The sequence below is a fragment of the Rana temporaria genome, chromosome 8, assembly GCF_905171775.1.
Source record: "Rana temporaria chromosome 8, aRanTem1.1, whole genome shotgun sequence".
NCBI lineage: Eukaryota > Metazoa > Chordata > Amphibia > Anura > Ranidae > Rana > Rana temporaria.
The window spans coordinates 157,773,366-157,792,564 of NC_053496.1; the positions used below are offsets into that span (position 1 = coordinate 157,773,366).

The following is a 19,199-nucleotide window of genomic DNA, read 5'->3' on the forward strand; positions in this document are numbered from 1 at the left end:
ATACTATCCCTTAACCCTATCCCCCTATCTTCAGTCTGCCGAAAAACAAGTACATTTTTAGGTACTTGCATTAAAAAATATATACATTTCATGATATATTAATGATTGCAGAGCTTCAGTCTGCCGAAAAACAAGTACATTTTTAGGTACTTGCATTAAAAAATATATACATTTCATGATATATTAATGATTGCAGAGCTTCATTAATTTGAGACTTTTATATATGCCGGGAGTTCAGCGTTAAAGTGATTGTAAACAATCACCTTGTAAAACAACCCATTCAGTTTAAAAGAGAAAAGAAAGGCAAAACATTTTTGTATAGATATAAAAAAAAAACATTAGAAATACCTTTTTTCCCTTTTTTTTAAAGTGATCTCATACCCTTTGTTCTCAGCTGCATAAGAGCTGGGAGGAGGAGCATCACACTGAGCTTCCCAGTTAATGGCCGTGCAGAGGGGGCATCTAAGGACAAGTCTGATAATTGGAGGAGAGAACACTGAGTTCCCAGCACAGCTGGAGGACTGACCACGGTTTGCTCCCCTGATTAGTGTGATCAGTTTTTATTAGGAACGCAAAGGGACTGGCAGGAACACCAGGGATTTCACACAAAGGAAGCAATACAAAGAGAACAGGATACATTCCATACATGTATATGGTACAGCAGGCACATATCAGGAATATGAAGTGTTGGAGTAGTAAACGCTTAAAGCAAGGTTTTCTGAAACCAGCAGGAGTATTTCCACATTTTAGCCAGTCTCTAATCCCCAAAAATATCCCAATCATGAATCTATTTTCACGTATAATATACTATTAGTAGTTAGCCTTCCTTCTTAGAGCTGTCATAAACAGGATTCCCATCATATTTTGACATCTGATGTCTTGCTGTTGGGGGTCAGAGGAATGTAATTTTGGTTTTCATTAGCTGGTTGTGACATTTCACAAGATATAAAATACTTATATTCATTGTTTACAGCAAATACCTGAAAAACAAGAGATAACAAGATGGTATAGCTATAAGTGATGTCTGATCACTATGCAAATAGCACTAGATTGAACAGAAAGTATTAAATATATGCAGAACTCCTACATAAAACAATGTAGCTACGACCAGACCAATTTTATTGTATCTCTATATTTGACGACAGTCTTCAGGGTCATATAGTCTAAAGACTCATACACACGATCGGATTATCCAATGGGAATTGTGTGATGACAGGCTGTTGTCGGAAAATCCGAAAGTTTGTATGCTCCATCTGACAATTTTTGTCTGATTTTTCACGGACAAATGTGGGATAGCATGCTTTAAAATTGTCTGCCAACAATTGTGTGAAGCAATGCTCACCATAACACAACATTAGCAGAAGTTGCCCAAAGGGTGGCGCTAAAGAGCTGAAAAACCACCTCGTTTTGTGTTTGTTGGTCGACAATTCTTTGCCGTTTGTATTCAAAAGTTCCTGGCCAATGCCCTTCGGACAAAAGTCCTACACTTTGTCTGATGAAAATCTGATCGTGTGTATCAGGCTTTAGGCTCCATTCACACTTGTGTGACTTGTCATGCAACTTTGGAGATAAATGTTGCATGACAAATCGTTCCCCATGTTTTCCAACGATAACCATTCATATATGAACGACTTAAAGTTGCAGCAACTTGGAAGTAGTTCATGCCCTACTTTGGTCCAACTTTCATGCAACTTGAGGACCATAGATTTCAATGTTAACCCCCAAAAGTTGCATGAAAGTTGTACCTGAATGTTATACAATGCAACTTGTGTGCAACAGTCAAAGCACTGGTCAAAGCCAAAGTTGTATCCAAGCTGCACCCATCCAAAGTTGCACTCCAAAGTCAGCGCAACTTTGGACTCGTACAAGTGTGAATTGATCCTTACACACTTCATATGATAGAAACCTGTACGGAACACATATTTTGTTCTTTGGAAATAGCTTGGTAGAAGCTAAGATGATCCATTCATATAAATCTGGATCGGTAGATACATGGTAAGATGAACAGTACTGATCGCATATATATAACTTTTCACTTCTAGGGCAAGTTTATTCACATTCTGATTTTCATAAAGTTTAAATAGAACATTCTGTGAGGTCCAGTGGCACTATCAGAAACTTTGCTACTCTAAGGCCGCGTACACACGGTCGGTCCATCCGATGAGAGCGGTCCGAAGGACCGTTGTCATCGGTTAACCGATGAACCTGACTGATGGTCCGTCGCGCCTACACACCATCGGTTAAAAAAACGATTGTGTCAGAACGCGGTGACGTAAAACACAACGACGTGCTGAAAAAAACGAAGTTCAATGCTTCCAAGCATGCGTCGACTTGATTCTGAGCATGCACGGGTTTTTAACCGATGCTTTTGCATACTAACCATTGGTTTTGACCTATTGGTTAGGCGTCCATCGGTTCAATTTTAAAGCAAGTTCTCATTTTTTTGACTGAAGGTTATGGGGCCTACACCTACACCTATGGGGCCTACACACGATCGGTTTGGACTGATGAAAACGGTCCTTCAGACCGTTCTCCTCTGGCGATCCTATCGTGTGTACGCGGCCTAACAAAAGCTCACTCCTGTGTTGTGTAATGAAGCATAGTATTACCTCTGGTGTGTAATCCTCCTTGGCACTCAATGCTTTTTTACCGATAAACAGCAGATAAATGAACATTCCAAGCTGCCCCAGACAAGCAATAAAGAGGAATGCCAAAGCTATCCTGTGCAGCTGTTAAAAAAATGGTAGACAATGGTAATTGTATGCTGATAATATGTCCTGATAAACACAACTTGTATTATAGTAGTATTACCTATCCATACTAAAGATATTTTAGAAAAAGTGGAGCACCTTCCCACAGTTCCCAAAATTGTTCCTGTCTACCTAGGTGTGGTGTATGTCTCAGCTCCTCCTGTTACATTTTCCACAATATACATGTAGCGTCCACCCCAAATCATGGGGCGCTATTTCAAATTTAAGGGATGTCTGGGTCAATACTTGGGCCCAGACCTGTTTGATTGATACAAATTTGCCTCTGTTCTGGCTGTGGTACTACTTGGTAGTTTCCCTTGTTGCCTGCAGGTAGGGGTGCAACGGATCAAAAAACTCACGGATCGGATCGATCCTCGGATCAGGAGTCACGGATCGGATCATTTTCGGATCAGCAAAAAAAAAAAAAGGGTCCGTTTTTTCATTGGTCCAAAAAAAAAAAAATTATATTATATATATATTATATATATATATATATATATATAATAAAATAATATATATTTTTTTTTTTGGACCAATTAAAAAAAGGAACCTTTTTTTTTTTGCTAATCCGAAAAAAGAGCACAATAGCAATTCACAGGGGTGGATTAAAGAGGAAGCAGGTGAGGCTGTTTGGGACTTAAAGTACAATCTTGATGTTTTTACAGCTATATATATATATATATATATATATATATATATATATATATATATATATATATATATATATATATATATATATATATATATATTATTTTATTTTTTTGCTGTAAAAACATCAAGATTGTACTTTAAGTCCCAAACAGCCTCACCTGCTTCCTCTTTAATCCACCCCTGTGAATTGCTCTTTTTCCCCCTTTCCCCCCCCCTCCTCTCACACCAGTGCTTCACTGGTAACATTCCCATTCAGCTTGCTAGAGCCCAGTGCACAGCGTGACACGCCTCCCCGGGGAGGCGTGTCACGCTGGGCTCTGGCAAGCAGACTGGCCGCCGCTCCGGAGCTAGGCCGAAGCCGGGGACTTTCCTAGGCCTAGGCTCCGGAGCGCTCCGCGGATCGCGGGGTGTGCCGATCCGAACGGGGTGGCCCGTTCGGATCACGGATCGGTGACGATCCGTTACACCCCTACCTGCAGGTGTTGTTGCCATCTCGGTCTTATGTTGTAACGCAGGTGCACCATGGTGTGTTGGGTGTCTCTTCTCGGCGGCAGTACAGTGGGAGTGGTGACCCTGCTGTGAATGCTGGGAAGGGGTACTAAAGGGCAGCCACCATTTTATCAGGGTCCTTCGCCTCGTGGCCCTCCTGGCGCGAGGTTCTTGTGTGAGCCCCATGCCTTCGGGGCCACATTGGCCCAGGGGTCGCTTTGCTGTCGAGTGGGCCTGGCTATACTGACTGGGGCCTGCAACTCTAAAAGGGGATCCCAAACTGTCTGTCTACAAGGGAGGTAGCTGTCTTAATGACGGAGACCAGGGGAGGACCTGCCCTGGAGGAGACTGACAAAGTGCTGATGTCTCGGGTGAGGCCTGGTGACTTGATTAAGGAGGGATCCACTACATTAAAAGCCCTGCAGTTCAACGGTTCGGCTTAAAGGCTCTTCTACTGTACGGCTGCAGGTTCGGGACTTTGAAATCCTGTGGCAGAGGATTCCTGGACGCATCCAAGTTCATTCAAAGGTCTGTGGCAGAGACCAAGTTCATTCCAAAATGTCTGTGGCAGAGACCAAGTTCATTTAAAGGTCTGTGGCAGAGACCTAGTTCATTCCAAAAAGTCTGTGGCAGAGACCGTCTGGACATTAGTTTGTGCATCATCCTGGCTGCTAGGCTAAATGAGAGGGGACTATCCGGGTGAGCAATACCTCACTCAATAGTTGAGAGTGGAGACTGATTGACTATTTTGAGCATTCTGTATCGTGTGCCTGAACCTACCCCTACTCTTCTCCTCCCTTCTACTTTCTTTTGTTCAAGTTATCCTGCAGTGAAAATAAAACCAACTGTTGAAGGTTTTACATCTGTCTGGACATTGCATTTACTATGGACTTCCCTAGCCTGACAACGAAGCTTAAGAGGTAATGTGCAAACCCAAAATGTAGCCAGCAGCTCCTTCAGGGGCAGTGCTACATACAATTTTTTTTAGCTAGGATGGTGGGAACCTCTGATTAAGACCACAACAGGTGTGCAGAGGTGGGAACTCAGCACAGATATTTTAACAATAAAGGAGTCCCCAAGAGATAGAAAGAATAAAAATGTATGTGCTTTTGTTTTCCTTAAAAGTGGATGTGACGGTATTACAATGATATCCCCGTCAACGTTCCCTTCTTCCCATAACGAAAATCACCCCAATATTCCACGAGGATGAATATTCCTGGAGTCGCCCAGAAAGCCACACATGAGACAAGCTTACTGCTGGAACAACAACTTTAATGGTTTTCTTCTCAGCTTTTTATACAGTCCAAGACATTGAAGCAACAATGAAATCTCCACCCCCCCTAATCACACACTAAGGCTAATTACTAAAACATTCTAGACAGGTCGGCACCGACTGATAATCATCATGTCTAATCACTGCACATTCCTTAAACAGCATAACAACAAACCACCTTCACACCCTTGAGTTTCCTAGGCAGACGTTTCGTCTGCATCCAGTTTGACACCTAGTAACACCTCTGAGCATCAATAGGTTTTTAGACAGTGTTATCACACAATTAAAGGCCTTTCAAAAGCTAGCCTTATTTAACATATGAACAGTCTTTACAGAGAGAGATGAATCACACATGAAAACACCTGTTACCTCTAACCCACAGCATTAAATTAGCAGGGAGAATTAAACTGGAGCATATATAGGCAATTGCATCACAGTGGAGTTACCCTTTAAAGCTTCAGGCACAGTGCTTCCTCATTTAATGTAAAGTGTTCTTTGATTGGAATAGGTGGAGGTTATGATGTCACCTCCCTGCCTCCCCACCTCGTCTAATCAGAGAACACTTTGCATTCATTTAGAAAATGCCATCACTAAACTTCAGCTTGCAAAGTGTTCCCTGAATAACAAACTTGTCAAGCAAGCAACCTCTTATGTTCACAATGCAGTAGGGTTGCCGCTTGGCCTGGGACTCGGAAGCTAGTGGAGATCATTGTAGTAGTGTTGCCTACTACAGGGATTTCCAGCTTCCACTGAATCCCACAGATATTGCACATACATATGCACATTTCTCTGAGCTGGTCTAATGGAACTATGTAAAAAATGCCATACCTAAACTTCAACTTAAAGGAGCAGTAAAGGAAAAAAAAATTTTTGCTGAAATGACTGTTTACAGGGTATAGAGACATAATAGTTAACTGATTCCTTTTAAAAATGATTAAAAATAAATAAAAATTAATCATATAATGTGCCTGCAGTTTAGTTTCGTTTTTAAACTGGTTTCATGTTTCTGTGAAGTACAGAGACACACAAACAAACACAGGGCAGTGTTTGTTTTTAAAATTAATCTTATTGGTTCTGATGAGTTTTAGACACACAGTAATCACACCTTCTTGATCATGGACCACAGTGAGAAGCTTGCATGAGTTTTTTCATAAGGAGCCAGACAAGCAGGAAGTCTGGAGATCAGAGAAGGATTACAGCTACTTCAAAGCAAAAACGAACAATGAGGACATGAAACCAGGACTGCAGTAAGGTAAAAGAAGCTATTTAGCTAAAACATTTTTTTCCTTTAGTGACCCTTTAAGTCAAAACTGAGCTCTAGGCAAGTCAGCAGTCCCCCCCCCCCCATCCCCTTTGAATGACATTGGCCATGGGCACAGGGAGGCCACAAATAAAGCTTTTGGTGGTATTTGATCACCACTGGGTTTTTATTTTTTGCGCTCCAAAAAAAAGACCTAACATTTTTAGTAATACAAGTTTTTCTTTGTTACCAAACTTTGCAAATAAGTACGTTTTCGCCTTCACTGATAAGGCTGCACTGGCGGGCACTGATGAGGTAGCACTGATAATGAGGCACTTATATGCAGCACTGATGGGCACTGATATGCAACACTGATGGGCACTCATGAGTGCCTATCAATGCCACCTATAAGTGGCCCTTATAGGTGGTACTGATGGGGGGCACTTATAGTCGGCACTGATAGGCAGCACTGATCAGAAGGCACTGGCAAGCATCACTAATGGGCACAGAGTGCCATCCCTAATAGGAACTGATTGGCTGGCTCCAGTGGGCATTCCTGGTGGTCTTCAGTGGGTTTTCCTGGTTGTCTCAAGTGGGCATCCTCGATGGGTCTGCAGTGATAAAAGTTGCAGCTGATTATCAGTGCAAACCTCCCTGTCAGGAGAGCAGCTGATCGGCTCTCCTCTACTAGCACCTGTCAGCTCGAGCAGAGGAAAAGCCGATAAACGGCACTTCCTGGTTACCATATGATGAGCTGTTATTGGACACAGCTGATCACATGGTAAAGAGCCTACGTCAAGTCCGATGTCAGACTGACACACCACACCACCGATCGCTACGCTTTTTGGAATGCAAGAAAATAGATTTATTGTCTCTTAAATAGAACTGGGGAGAGAGGGTTAGGGCCAGGACAACGTGCCCCAGGATGACGTTATTTGTGACGAAACACGCAGGGAGGAGTGACGTGCTAATGTCACCGCGTTTGTGCAGGTCCCGGAGTAACGGGCTGCATCTTTGACCCGGGCGGCTTGTTTTTATGTCAGAAACTACTTTTATGCTATGGATGCTTCTATTTTTCTTTGGGTTTTCTGTACGACCGTGCCAAATCGGGGAGGTGGAAGTTCTTGAAATGCGATGTTCCCTGGATTCCTGGCCTGGTTATAGAGCCAAAAGCGTGTGTGATCTCCCATAAGAGGAGATCATAGGGAGTCGGTAAGCGGCCATTCCTTAGGAGGTGGAAGTCACTTTTCTGAATATCACTAATTTCTTAGTGCACTTTCATTTATTACCATTGTGTGTTCACCTTGGATATCACTTCACTGTATGGACTCAATAACTATTTTTTATTTATTTATGTGTTTAGCACAACTTATTTTTTGAACAATTAGTGCCAGGACACCCTTAGGCAGTTGCAATAGTAAGTGGCAGATCCTGAGACAAAATAATAGGCAGACAGCTATACAGGTAGAGAGCTTTTAAGCTGGATGCTGCAACTGTATTTGTAGAACTGCTGTCTCCTATGGCAACTGAACTTTGAACAGTCAATAGAGGTCCTTACACTTAACTCACGGTATCCTACTGTATACTGTAGCTCTTCACTCACTGAGCTCCCGATCTCTTACTAGACTTCAAGATCCCAGAAATCACTGGATCCCCTGAGCAGTGCCACAGCTAAACCCACTGTAAACTCCTCAAGCTTCACCCATGCTACCTGCTGTGTCCTTGGCTGTGCTCCTGGGATAGGCCTCAGACTTCTGACCTAGCAACCCAGAGCCTTGTGACACACGTCCACCTAGACAGCTGCCCAGATGGCAAATAACTCAGATCACCTTATTCCTCCCGAATAAATAGGTGCTCCCAGCAGGCCAAGGGACCAAAGAAACCCCTGCCAATTGGCTGAGTCAACCTATTCACTCCTAGTCTGGGTTCCCTATGCCCTTATCGTTCCACTGCCACAGGCAACAATGCCACCTAGTGACCGAAGAGAGAGGTGTATCAAATCCAGAGTTAGGGAAAAGGCCAGTGAATCCCCTATCAATCAGCCATCTAGCAAGGTAAATTTGTCAGAATGCCTGCCTACTATCAGGATGCTACAAAAAAAAAACAGAGATGTGACGGGCCTCAGGTGATACAAAGAGATGAAAATAATCTTCCTACAAAAGTTCTATCTGTCTTTCTGCAGTCTTCTCTTCTCTACATCTGATAAAAATCCAGAATTTATAGGCTTGTCTAAAAGTTCAGAAAAAAGGGGGTGGAAAGCTGCAGTTACACACTGCAGAGCTCAGTGAGCGGAGTCCGTCATCAGCTAGAGCTCCCTCTGTCACCTTTTTCCTCTTGGTGTCAGGAAAACGTGTCAGAAGTGATTCATGCAGATAGCAGAGGACAGAGGCAGCAGACATAAATGACATTTAGTGCTCTTAATTTAGACAAGTACACACTTTAGAGGCATATGGTTTGTTCATACAGTGCCTTGCAAAATAATTCACCCCCTTGGCATTTTTCGTGTTTTGTTGCTTCACAACCTGGAATTAACATGGATTGTTTAAGGATTTGCATGATTTAATTTCCAGAACATGCCCACAACTTTGAAGATGTTTTTTTTATTATTGTGAAGCAAACAACAAATAGGACAAAATAAAAGAAAAAGTAAATGTGTATAACTATTCATCCCCCTAAAGTCAATACTGTGTAGAGCCATCTTTTGCGGCTATGACAGCTCCAAGTCGCTTTGGATGAGTCTCTATGAGCTTGCCACATCTTGCCACTTGTTATAAAGATTTTCTTTAATCTAATATCTAATATTCATCTATTAACAATATTAACACATGAATGAATGGAGTTGGGTCTTTGAGAATAATGGACTTGGATATGTTTAAAGTATTCCATATAGTGTCTGGATTTGGAAAAGTGAATTATATCATTTGTTATATATTTAAGTATATAGCTCATAAGCTTCTATGGTATAGATTGGCATATGGTTGACATTAGCCTGAAACTAGCTTCCTGTTGAAATTCTACCATCCTCCCATCGTAGGAGATATAAGGTTACAGCTTGTAAGAAGAAAAGTATATTAACTAAGAATATAGTTCTTTATTAAGACTATAGTATTTCTATGTATATATAGTGTTATGGTATATGTATGTGTGTATATATATATATATGTATATATGTATATATATATATATATATATATATATATATATATATATATATATATATATATATATGTATATTTGATTTAGATGTTAAAGGACATTTGTCTTATATAGGTTAAAATGTAGCTACTTATTCACAGCTTACAGCCCTATCCTCAGGAATTTGAGAGTAATTGACCCTCTCTTTCTCTTCTAAGGAAGATTTGAATTTGGCGCGTTTTTTGTAGAACAAGTCAAAAATGAACCGTTACATGACGTATTTTTAGAAGGGTGGGGGTAGGTTATATTTGGGCTCTCTCTTCTCTTGAATGTCTCACACTCAAGCTCACACACTTGGAAATGAGCTGACATGGTAGAACACGCTCACTCACACTTAGAAGAAGGCTGACATAGCCACACACACACACAAAGATATATATTTGCAACTTTCATTTCAAGATTAAGAAACTTATTGATGCTATTTTTATATTCTACAATTGATGATATTCATGTGATATTTTACTATTTTATCATTAAATACATTTTGGAGTTTTTACACAAGAACGGAATGGATTTTCTTGGAACTTTTCTCATCAATATGAATATCGATTATTAATACAATTAATAGCGATATACCAACTTTATTTCAATGGCGAGCCTTAGCCAGAATCGATTTGCTTGAATATCGAACGTTTTTGAATTATTTCTCCTATCGCTTGTCGAGAGGGAAAACAAGCATTGATCATGCAGACAAGCTTCAAGGAGAAATAAAAACGAATGAACTTTCAGCATCATCGAATGGATCTGGAAACATAGAATTATTTGGTGAAGAAGTTTACACACGTAAGAAAATCCTGTTTCTTGATGACGTAATTTCCCGTAAAGAGAGGGAAAGCGTGAAAGAAGTCGTCCTAAATTGGTAAGTAATGGATTTTATTAATGAATTATCTAGTGAGAGTAATTTAGAATTCAAAAATCTGTCAAAATTTGTTAAAGATGATGAATTATGGAGGTACATGTTCAATGAATGCTTACAATCTAATATTGAGATCCAAAAGTCAAAATTTACTTTTAAGAAATTCAGCAAACAGATTAGGAATTTGATGAAGCTTGTTAAAGTTTTTGATGCAATGATTTTAGCTCCTGAAAGGAATGATAATTGTGCAACAGGGAAGGACAATAGTCTATGTACTAAATGTTCAATTTTGACTGAACGAATAGATGATTTGCAAAGTGCAATTCAAATAAAAGATATTCAGTTGTTGGAATTACAGAATAATGTAATGTTTAAAGCAGAGTTAAGCTACAGTAATGATAGTGATGATTCTAAGAAAAAGTCTGGTGTGCCGGTAAAGCGGTCAATTGGAAAATATGACCAGGAACTTGAAGTTTTGTTTAAAACTAAAGTAATGAATAAAGATACAATATGTACAGAAAGTCTAGATAGACAGAGTTTAAACACACAAAGGAAAGATGGAGAAATCAGAGTTGCCACTTGTATGGCCACACCCAGATATGATGAGATTCACGTCACAGACAGAATTGAGCAGACAGGAAATGCTAATTGCTTTCAGAGTAAAGAAAGTGGATATGTACACAAAGAAAAAACATTGGAATTAGGAAAGGAGGAACATTTTGAGCAATTTGTTCATCCTTGTTCAAAGTCGATTGACTTGCCTTATGCCTCAGAAGTCAAGCAGATCAGTACATTGACTGTTAATGACGGTTCAATCAATAAGACAAACAATACTGACAATGAGATAAATGGATTACTTCCATTGACTAAATCAAGGAAAAAAGAAGTTTTAACTTCTCCAACATTAAATTATGTTGCTCCAATTTTAATAGATCAGTCTATTTACAGTAATGTTGGGAACATTTCTACAGCAGTCGCTGACATGTCTTCAGATTTTAAATGGCCTCATACAAAAGCCAATCTTGTATTGAAGAAATTGGTTCAAACACATAAAAGTCTTTGGAGTCAGACCAAAAGTGACACAGGTGTGTTTAAAGATATTGAAATTGATATTGAAGGAAAAGATCCCAAACCTCAAAGTCAAAATAAGTTGCCACAAGAAACAATAGGTCCAGTTTCTGACATTGTACAAGAATTTTTACAGCAAGGAATATTAAAGAAAACACGATCTGTGGTAAATAATTGCATTTGGCCTATCAAGAATGCTGATGATGAGTATATGTTATCAGTTGATGTAAGAGCATTGAATAAGTGCATTACAAATGACACACCTATTATTCCTGATTTAAATTTAATGTCACACATGGATGCCAAGGCTAAAATATTTTCTGTATTGGAAATAGCCAACAGTACGTTTTCAGTACCATTAACTAAAAGCTGTCAATATAAACTTGCATTCAGCTTTAATAAAGAAACCTATGCATTCACTAGATTAATTCCAGGATTGGACATTAGTGATGGCATAGTACATGAGAGTTTGCAGGAAGTATTATCTAAATTCTCTAGACCAGAATGTATTTTCCAGCATGTGGACAAGTTTTTGTTGACCACAGAAACTACAGAAGAGCACATTAATCTTTTGTCAGAGTTATTTTCGCTATTAGAAGCAGCAGGGCTGAAACTGAATACTGAACTAGTTCAATTGATGAGAAGTCATGTAATATTCATGCACATGCAAATTAGTCATGGACATAGAAGATTATCACAGGAAAAAATCAGAAAAGTTTCTGCTTTTCCAGTTCCAACATCTTACAAGGCATTACATAAATTTTTGAACGAAATAAAGTGTTGCAAAGAGTTTTTACAGAAGTATGATGATAAAGTTAAACCATTATTTGATTTGTTGAGACAAAAAGATGATGTGTTTGATAAATGGGGTCAACCCCAGACAGATGCCTTTAAAATGTTGAAATGGGATGTGCGGAATGCTCATTCATTGAGTACAATTGAAATTGGTCCATCTGTGAGATTGTACACTGATTTATCAGAGAATTCGATTTCAGTTACTTTGTCACAATTAAAAAACGGTAAACAGAAAATAATAGGATATTTCTCCAGAGGTTTGACAAATATGGAAAAGACATTTGATGCACATACTAAGCAATTGTTAAGTCTTTATTTTGCAGTTAAAGTAACAGAAAAGATTGTGAGATCTAGTCAGATCATATTACCGACATCTGATCAATCATTAAAACTTCTCCTACAGAGAATTAATTCAGGAGAATTATATGACAGATATTGCCCATTTGTTAAAACGTTAAAATCTAAATCTATACAGGTAGATTTAATAACAGAACATGTTCAGCAAAGTGTACAAAAGGATGTTTTTAGAACTGCTGAGAGAGGTTTTAAGCCAGTATTTGTTGATGATATCAAGATTCATTCAGCAGGTTATTCTATGTGCTACTCAAAAAATATCATTCAGCCAAAATTCTACAGAAAATGCTGAATTGGAAGATAAAAATTACAGTACAGCACGCATTGCTCTGAAATTTGTAGGGCAGAAGTGAATGGATATATTTCATTTCAGTCCTCTGGGTTGATTGAAAACATTTCTGTGTTTGTTAAAACAATGTTTTGAGTCATGACAAAAAAAGAGAAATTGCGTCTTGTAATATTTAAAATACACAGAAAATAGTATAAGAAGTATAGGCCTAGTTTAAGAAAAATAAAGTCAAGTAAGGCAATTATAAATGTTATAATCAAAATATGTTTTTCATGTCATGATGAAATATTAGGATATATAAAATGTATTTTTTCATTCAAAAAAAATTGATGCTGCATTCTTTTACAGGATCTGACTTATGAGTCACCAAAAGAAGAGAAATGTCATATTTCTAAGATCTTCCAAATGCAAACAAGCCCTTTGAAACTTAAGAATATAGTTCTGGGAGAAGATGACATATGAGATTCATTCGTCATAATTATTGTTGTCTTTTTATGTTCAATAAAGTTTTTCAACTTTACAGTACAGGAGTACAAGAGGAAGAAAAAGAAAGAAGAATCAATACCTCTAATGAGAGGGAAATTTCTAAAAACAATTGACTTTTTATTTTTGACGACTGATGATATAATTTTATCCATCAGATATATTGTAGTTTTTATATATGAACTTTTTATGTGACGAGATATGTTTTTCATATCAAGAAGAGATATTTTTTACACACCAATTTTTAAAAACAAATGTAGTGTACTTTCAGAGTTGAAAGGGTTAAACTTTTTTACAATGAAGTCTAGTTAGTAGGAACATCTGGTGTTAATTAAGCTAGAGTACATGTTTCTTAAAAGGTACATAAACAAGTTAGGATTAACTTTACCTTGTAATATGCATTTAGTTTTGAAGTCATTTCACATATATGAACAAATTGAAGTTAAGAACATATTTTATATTTACATTTTGACAAGGTTATTAGAAATGTTGTATGGATTATAGTTAAATATGCTGAACACAATTTGGAGGGAAAAAATGAAACATATATTTCTGAAGTGACATTCATACTTCAAAGTATTGTACAACTATGTTACATTCATGGATTTAGGAATATTAAGGGGGTTGATTTTATGGCAAAAGGAAGAAGAAATGAATAAGGTATAAAAAAAATATTTTATGGTACATGAAGCAAAAGTTTTTTTGAAATCACTTTTCCTTATGTGGAATTGGAATTGAGAATATATTCAAGTCAATTATCTTAAGATTTATATGAATGGATACATATGTGAAGCAAATGATTATGAATGAGATTAGATGGAAAATGAAAGATTGTTAATCAATCATTTTGAGAGGGAATTGTTATAAAGATTTTCTTTAATCTAATATCTAATATTCATCTATTAACAATATTAACACATGAATGAATGGAGTTGGGTCTTTGAGAATAATGGACTTGGATATGTTTAAAGTATTCCATATAGTGTCTGGATTTGGAAAAGTGAATTATATCATTTGTTATATATTTAAGTATATAGCTCATAAGCTTCTATGGTATAGATTGGCATATGGTTGACATTAGCCTGAAACTAGCTTCCTGTTGAAATTCTACCATCCTCCCATCGTAGGAGATATAAGGTTACAGCTTGTAAGAAGAAAAGTATATTAACTAAGAATATAGGGGCAAATCCACAAAGCAGATGCGCCGACTTAACTCGAGATTTCTAATTTTACTCCGCGCGTATCTTTGCGCCCGATCCTCAAAACGAAAAATCCGGTTTTTACGTCCTACTTAAAATAATTACTCTGGCGCATCCTCTGACGCAAATTACGCTAGTCACGCCGCTTTATTTGATAGGCAAAGATGCAAATGAGGGAGATAGGGCGATCCTCAAAATTAAGTGTGTGCGCCGTAGATTACGCCCTGTGCGCCGTAGATAACGCCCTATGCGCACCTGTTAGTTTTCTGGAGCAAAATTAGACTTTATAAAAGCAGCCCTAATTTTACACCAGCCCTGTAAAGGTCTGCTGAAGCAACACCATTTAGGAAGAGCTGCCAACACTTCTTTGCTTGACTTCATTGTGACTGCCAAAATGCCTGGGCCATCAATGATTATAACGGCACTCGCCACTTTACAGGCGCAGAGAAGGAGGAGGGCACAGAGGAGGAGGAGGAGGGCACAGGAGAGGATCTACCGCCCACGCCAAGATCTCTTTGGCATGACTGCGTCTGAGGTCATTGGCCACTTCAGATTAAACCAGGAAGCCATCCTGGACTTAACCAGGATCCTGCAGGATGATCTGAACACCCCAACCCAACGATCCCATGCCCTGCCAGCTCATATTAAAGTTATGGCCACCCTGCATTTTCTGGCCACTGGGTCTTTTCAGAGAACATGTGGAGGTCTGGCTGGGATGGTACAGTCCTCGATGAGCAGGTGTGTGCACCAGGTTGTCCCTGCAATACTGAGACGCATGGGCAGTCAATTTGAAAAGCCCACCCAGGAGGACCAGCGAATGAAGAGCATGGCTGATTTCTACCAGATTGCACGATTCCCACGGACCATCGGGGCCATTGACTGTACCCATGTGGCACTACAGCCCCCCCATGATACAGAGCACCTGTTCAGGAATCGCAAAAACTGGCATTCCATCAATGTCCAGGTAATCGTGGATGCCCATGGCCTCATCTGGCATGTGTGTGCCAAATTTCCAGGTTCGTGCCATGACAGCTACATCTTTAGGCAGACCAACATAGCACGTGAATTGGAGCAGAACGTGTATGGAGACAGCTGGCTGGTTGGTGAGTGACATGTGTGTCAGGTATGTCCCCCCCATGATGCAGACATCACATGGGGCACATGCATGACTAATATCCTCCTGTCTTTTGCCTTCCAGGTGACTCTGGATATGCCCTGGGCCCTCACATGATGACCCCATTCCGGAACCCCCAAACCCCAGGAGAGCAACGCTACAACGAGGCTCATATTCGCACCCGGGCAGTAGTGGAGCGTACTTTTGGCCTGCTGAAGTCCCGCTTCAGATGCCTGGACAAGACTGGGGGTACACTGCTGTATTCCCCAGACTTTGTGTGCCAAATAATAGGGGCTTGTTGCATTCTTCATAACTTTGCAACGAGAAGGGGACTGGAGATTAACTTACGTGCTGACCTGACCCCCCACCCAGGCAATCCCCCCCTAGCCCACTCTACCCGGTCTACTGAGGGCACAGTAGCCAGGAGACGCCTGGCAGAAGGCATCTTTTCTCAGTAAATGGCCAGAAAAAAAGGCACAATGTTATTATTTTTTCCCAATGCAAACGCACATGAATTATGTGACAATGTTATTATTTGTTTTCACTGCAAACGCACATGAATTATGTGACAATGAGAATGTTGCTTTGCACAGTAAACGCACATGTTTAATGACATATTGAGAATGTTTTTGTCTCTGGAAACGCACATGATTTATGTCACAATGAGAATGCATGAATGCACACCACTGTGGTCCCTAGCACAAACACATCACATGCACATCGAATTGGATTAGATCCAAGTACCCCCCCCCCCTTTGGTACTTGGGAGCAGTAACGCCCCGCCACGGCTCCAATTATGTCACTGTGCATTCATACACCATTCAGGAACCTAGGATGACTTTTCCCTGGTCCTGGGGATCCCTTCTCCACCAAAACTGAGGGGGACACCCTTATTTTGTCAGGAATGCCACCCCCCCACATTCACACATCATTCACACACATAAACCAAATCATAAGTACAGTATAATAACCAAAATTTTTAAATAAAAAAAAAATAAAAAAAAAGTACCCCTGGTATTTAAGTCCGGCGGCGAGTGCTCCGTCTAGGCTGCCCACGGGCAGGGGCACGGGCACGGGCACGGCCACGGGCACGGCCACCTGGAGGATCTTCACGGGGGGGGGGGAGCAGGGGAGGGAGTATCTTCATTGGGGGGGGAGCAGGGGAGGGAGTATCTTCATTGGGGGGGGGAGCAGGGGAGGGAGGAGCCTCCCCTGGTGTCTGACCTCCGGCTGGCCTGCCCTCCAAGGCCACTGCTATCCTGGTCAGGCAGGCAGTGATGGCAGCCGTATTGGCCTGGCCAGCCCGTGTGTTCTCCTGCACAGCCCGGGTGTTGTCCTGCACAGCCCGGGTGAGGGCAGTCACCTCCTGGCCCACGCCTGTTGTGGCGGTATGCAGGGACCACAAACAGGTGATGACACCCAATGAATTGGTGGCCACATCACTGAGTGACTCCCTCATTACATCCAGGCTGCGCTCCATCTTGGCCATAGTTTTTTTGATGTCACCCAGACTGCGGGTCTGCTTGGCATTGTCCCTCAGCAGACTGGCCAGCATATGCTCAGACCCCACCCTGGTGTCCTGGATCGCCGTCCTGCCTGCCCCTGAGGCTTGTGGCCAGGTAGGAGGGGATAGAGTGACCCTTGTGGGTTGCGGCATGTTGTGGGAGGAGTGGGAGGGGCTACCCCTGATGGTGGCCTGACTGGTGCCAGCCTCTGGGGGATCCTCTGGGGTAGCCTCAAGGGGAGCCTCTGGGGTAGCCTCAAGGGGAGCCTCTGGGGTAGCCTCAAGGGGAGCCTCAAGGCTAGCCTCAAGGGTATCATCAAAGGTCATCAGATCTGTGGCAATAATGATTTCCCGGCCAATCTGGAGATCTTCTTCCTCCTCCCCCTCATCCTCCTCCCCCTCATCCTCCTCCCCCTCAGCCTCCTCATGAGGGGAGGTTTGGCCACTCCCCTCCCCTGGGGACTCCTCAGCAGGCTCCTGTCTTTGGGGTGGTGCAGCAGCCTGGCCTGATGGCCCAGCAATCTCCTGGTCATCTGTGGAAGACACCAAACAATCACAGGTTTGAGGATCCACACACTTGGCACATGTTCCCTTCCCCCACCCACACATGCTAATCACCAAAAAAAAACAAAAAAAAAACCTTACCTGGCCTCACAGGAACATCAGACTGATAACCAGGCAGGCCCACCACCTGCTCTGGCTCGAAACACCGGGCCACTGCCCATTCCTCCTCAGTCAGCCGGATGGGGCATGGTCCCCCTCCTCCAGTGCCCCTCCTATGCGCAGTGAGCTTGGCCACCTTATTGCGGACCACGCTCCTCAGATCATTGATCTTTTTCTTAATGCCAGCGGGGGTCCTCGTCTCCCCTCCCCCCGCCGCATTTATGTGATCTGTTATTTTGGCATAAATCCTCTTCCTTTGGGCCGGGGAGGTGTTCCGGCTATCAGGCCCATGTAGATATCTTCCATATTGTATGACATACCTGGCTAGGATTTGCTTTTCAACATGTGAAAAATTCAGCTTCCTGCGTTTGGGGGCCATCACAGACACCACCCAGCAACAAGAAGCCAAACAGGACAAACACACAAAAATACACACACAAGCAGACAGCTACTACAAAGTCAAATACAAACACACAAAAATACACACCAAACAAATACACAAAAATACACACAGACAGCTACTACAAAGTCAAATACAAACACACAAAAACCAAACTCAAAATCCAAGCAGAAAAAAAACAAACAAAAAAATTAGCAAAAACAATCAAACAAAAATTACACTTATCACAAACAAACAACAACTACTATCTACTACTCCTCCAACACTTCTCTATCAAGCACAACTTACCAACAAACACTGACAAACTAAGAGCAGAAGCAAATTGCTCATGGAAGGGAACACAGGGAAATACTTTTGCAAATGAAGTGTGTTTGACTGGAGCTAGTTAAGCACAGTGCGATCCTCAAACTAAGTACACTTGGCCTTTTACCTATCTCACTGATTGTGCCAAGCAAAGTTCTGCACATGCGCAGTGAGCAGCAGATTCGTGCGCGCATGCGCAGTACGGCCGGACCTTCATTTGCATGGGGTCACGGCTCATTACAATGAAGCACGCCCACTTCCTTCCCACTTGCCATAACCCCGCCTTACGCCTCCGAATTTACGTTACGGCAGGCGCACTTTTGGGCGCAAATGCGCTGTGGATACGGCAATTACGACACCAACTTAGGGCGCCGTAACTTAAATGACATAAGTTAGAAAAAACTTATTTTGCGCCGCTGGCTGTGGATTTGGCCCATAGTTCTTTATTAAGACTATAGTATTTCTATGTATATATAGTGTTATGGTATATGTATGTGTGTATATATATATGTATATATGTATATATATATATATATATATATATATATATATATATATATATATATATATATA

The 19,199-nt window shown here is 41.0% G+C and overlaps 1 protein-coding gene and 1 long non-coding RNA gene across 2 annotated transcripts in view; one reads left to right on the forward strand and one right to left on the reverse strand.

Annotated features, from left to right (window-relative positions):
* Positions 1-363: 363 nt before the first annotated feature.
* LOC120909269 (membrane-spanning 4-domains subfamily A member 8-like) overlaps positions 364-19,199 on the reverse strand; it is a 160,221-nt gene continuing 141,385 nt past the window's right edge. The window contains exons 6-7 of the mRNA XM_040321001.1: positions 2,610-2,729; positions 364-980 (exon numbers count right to left, since the gene is read on the reverse strand). Of these exons, the coding sequence (XP_040176935.1) occupies positions 858-980; positions 2,610-2,729 (243 nt within the window). The 3' untranslated portion in view covers positions 364-857. The remainder of the gene's footprint in view (positions 981-2,609; positions 2,730-19,199) is intronic.
* LOC120909270 lies at positions 9,603-14,085 on the forward strand. Its single transcript, XR_005741239.1, has 2 exons — positions 9,603-10,457; positions 13,309-14,085. It is a non-coding gene; the product is annotated as an uncharacterized LOC120909270 (long non-coding RNA).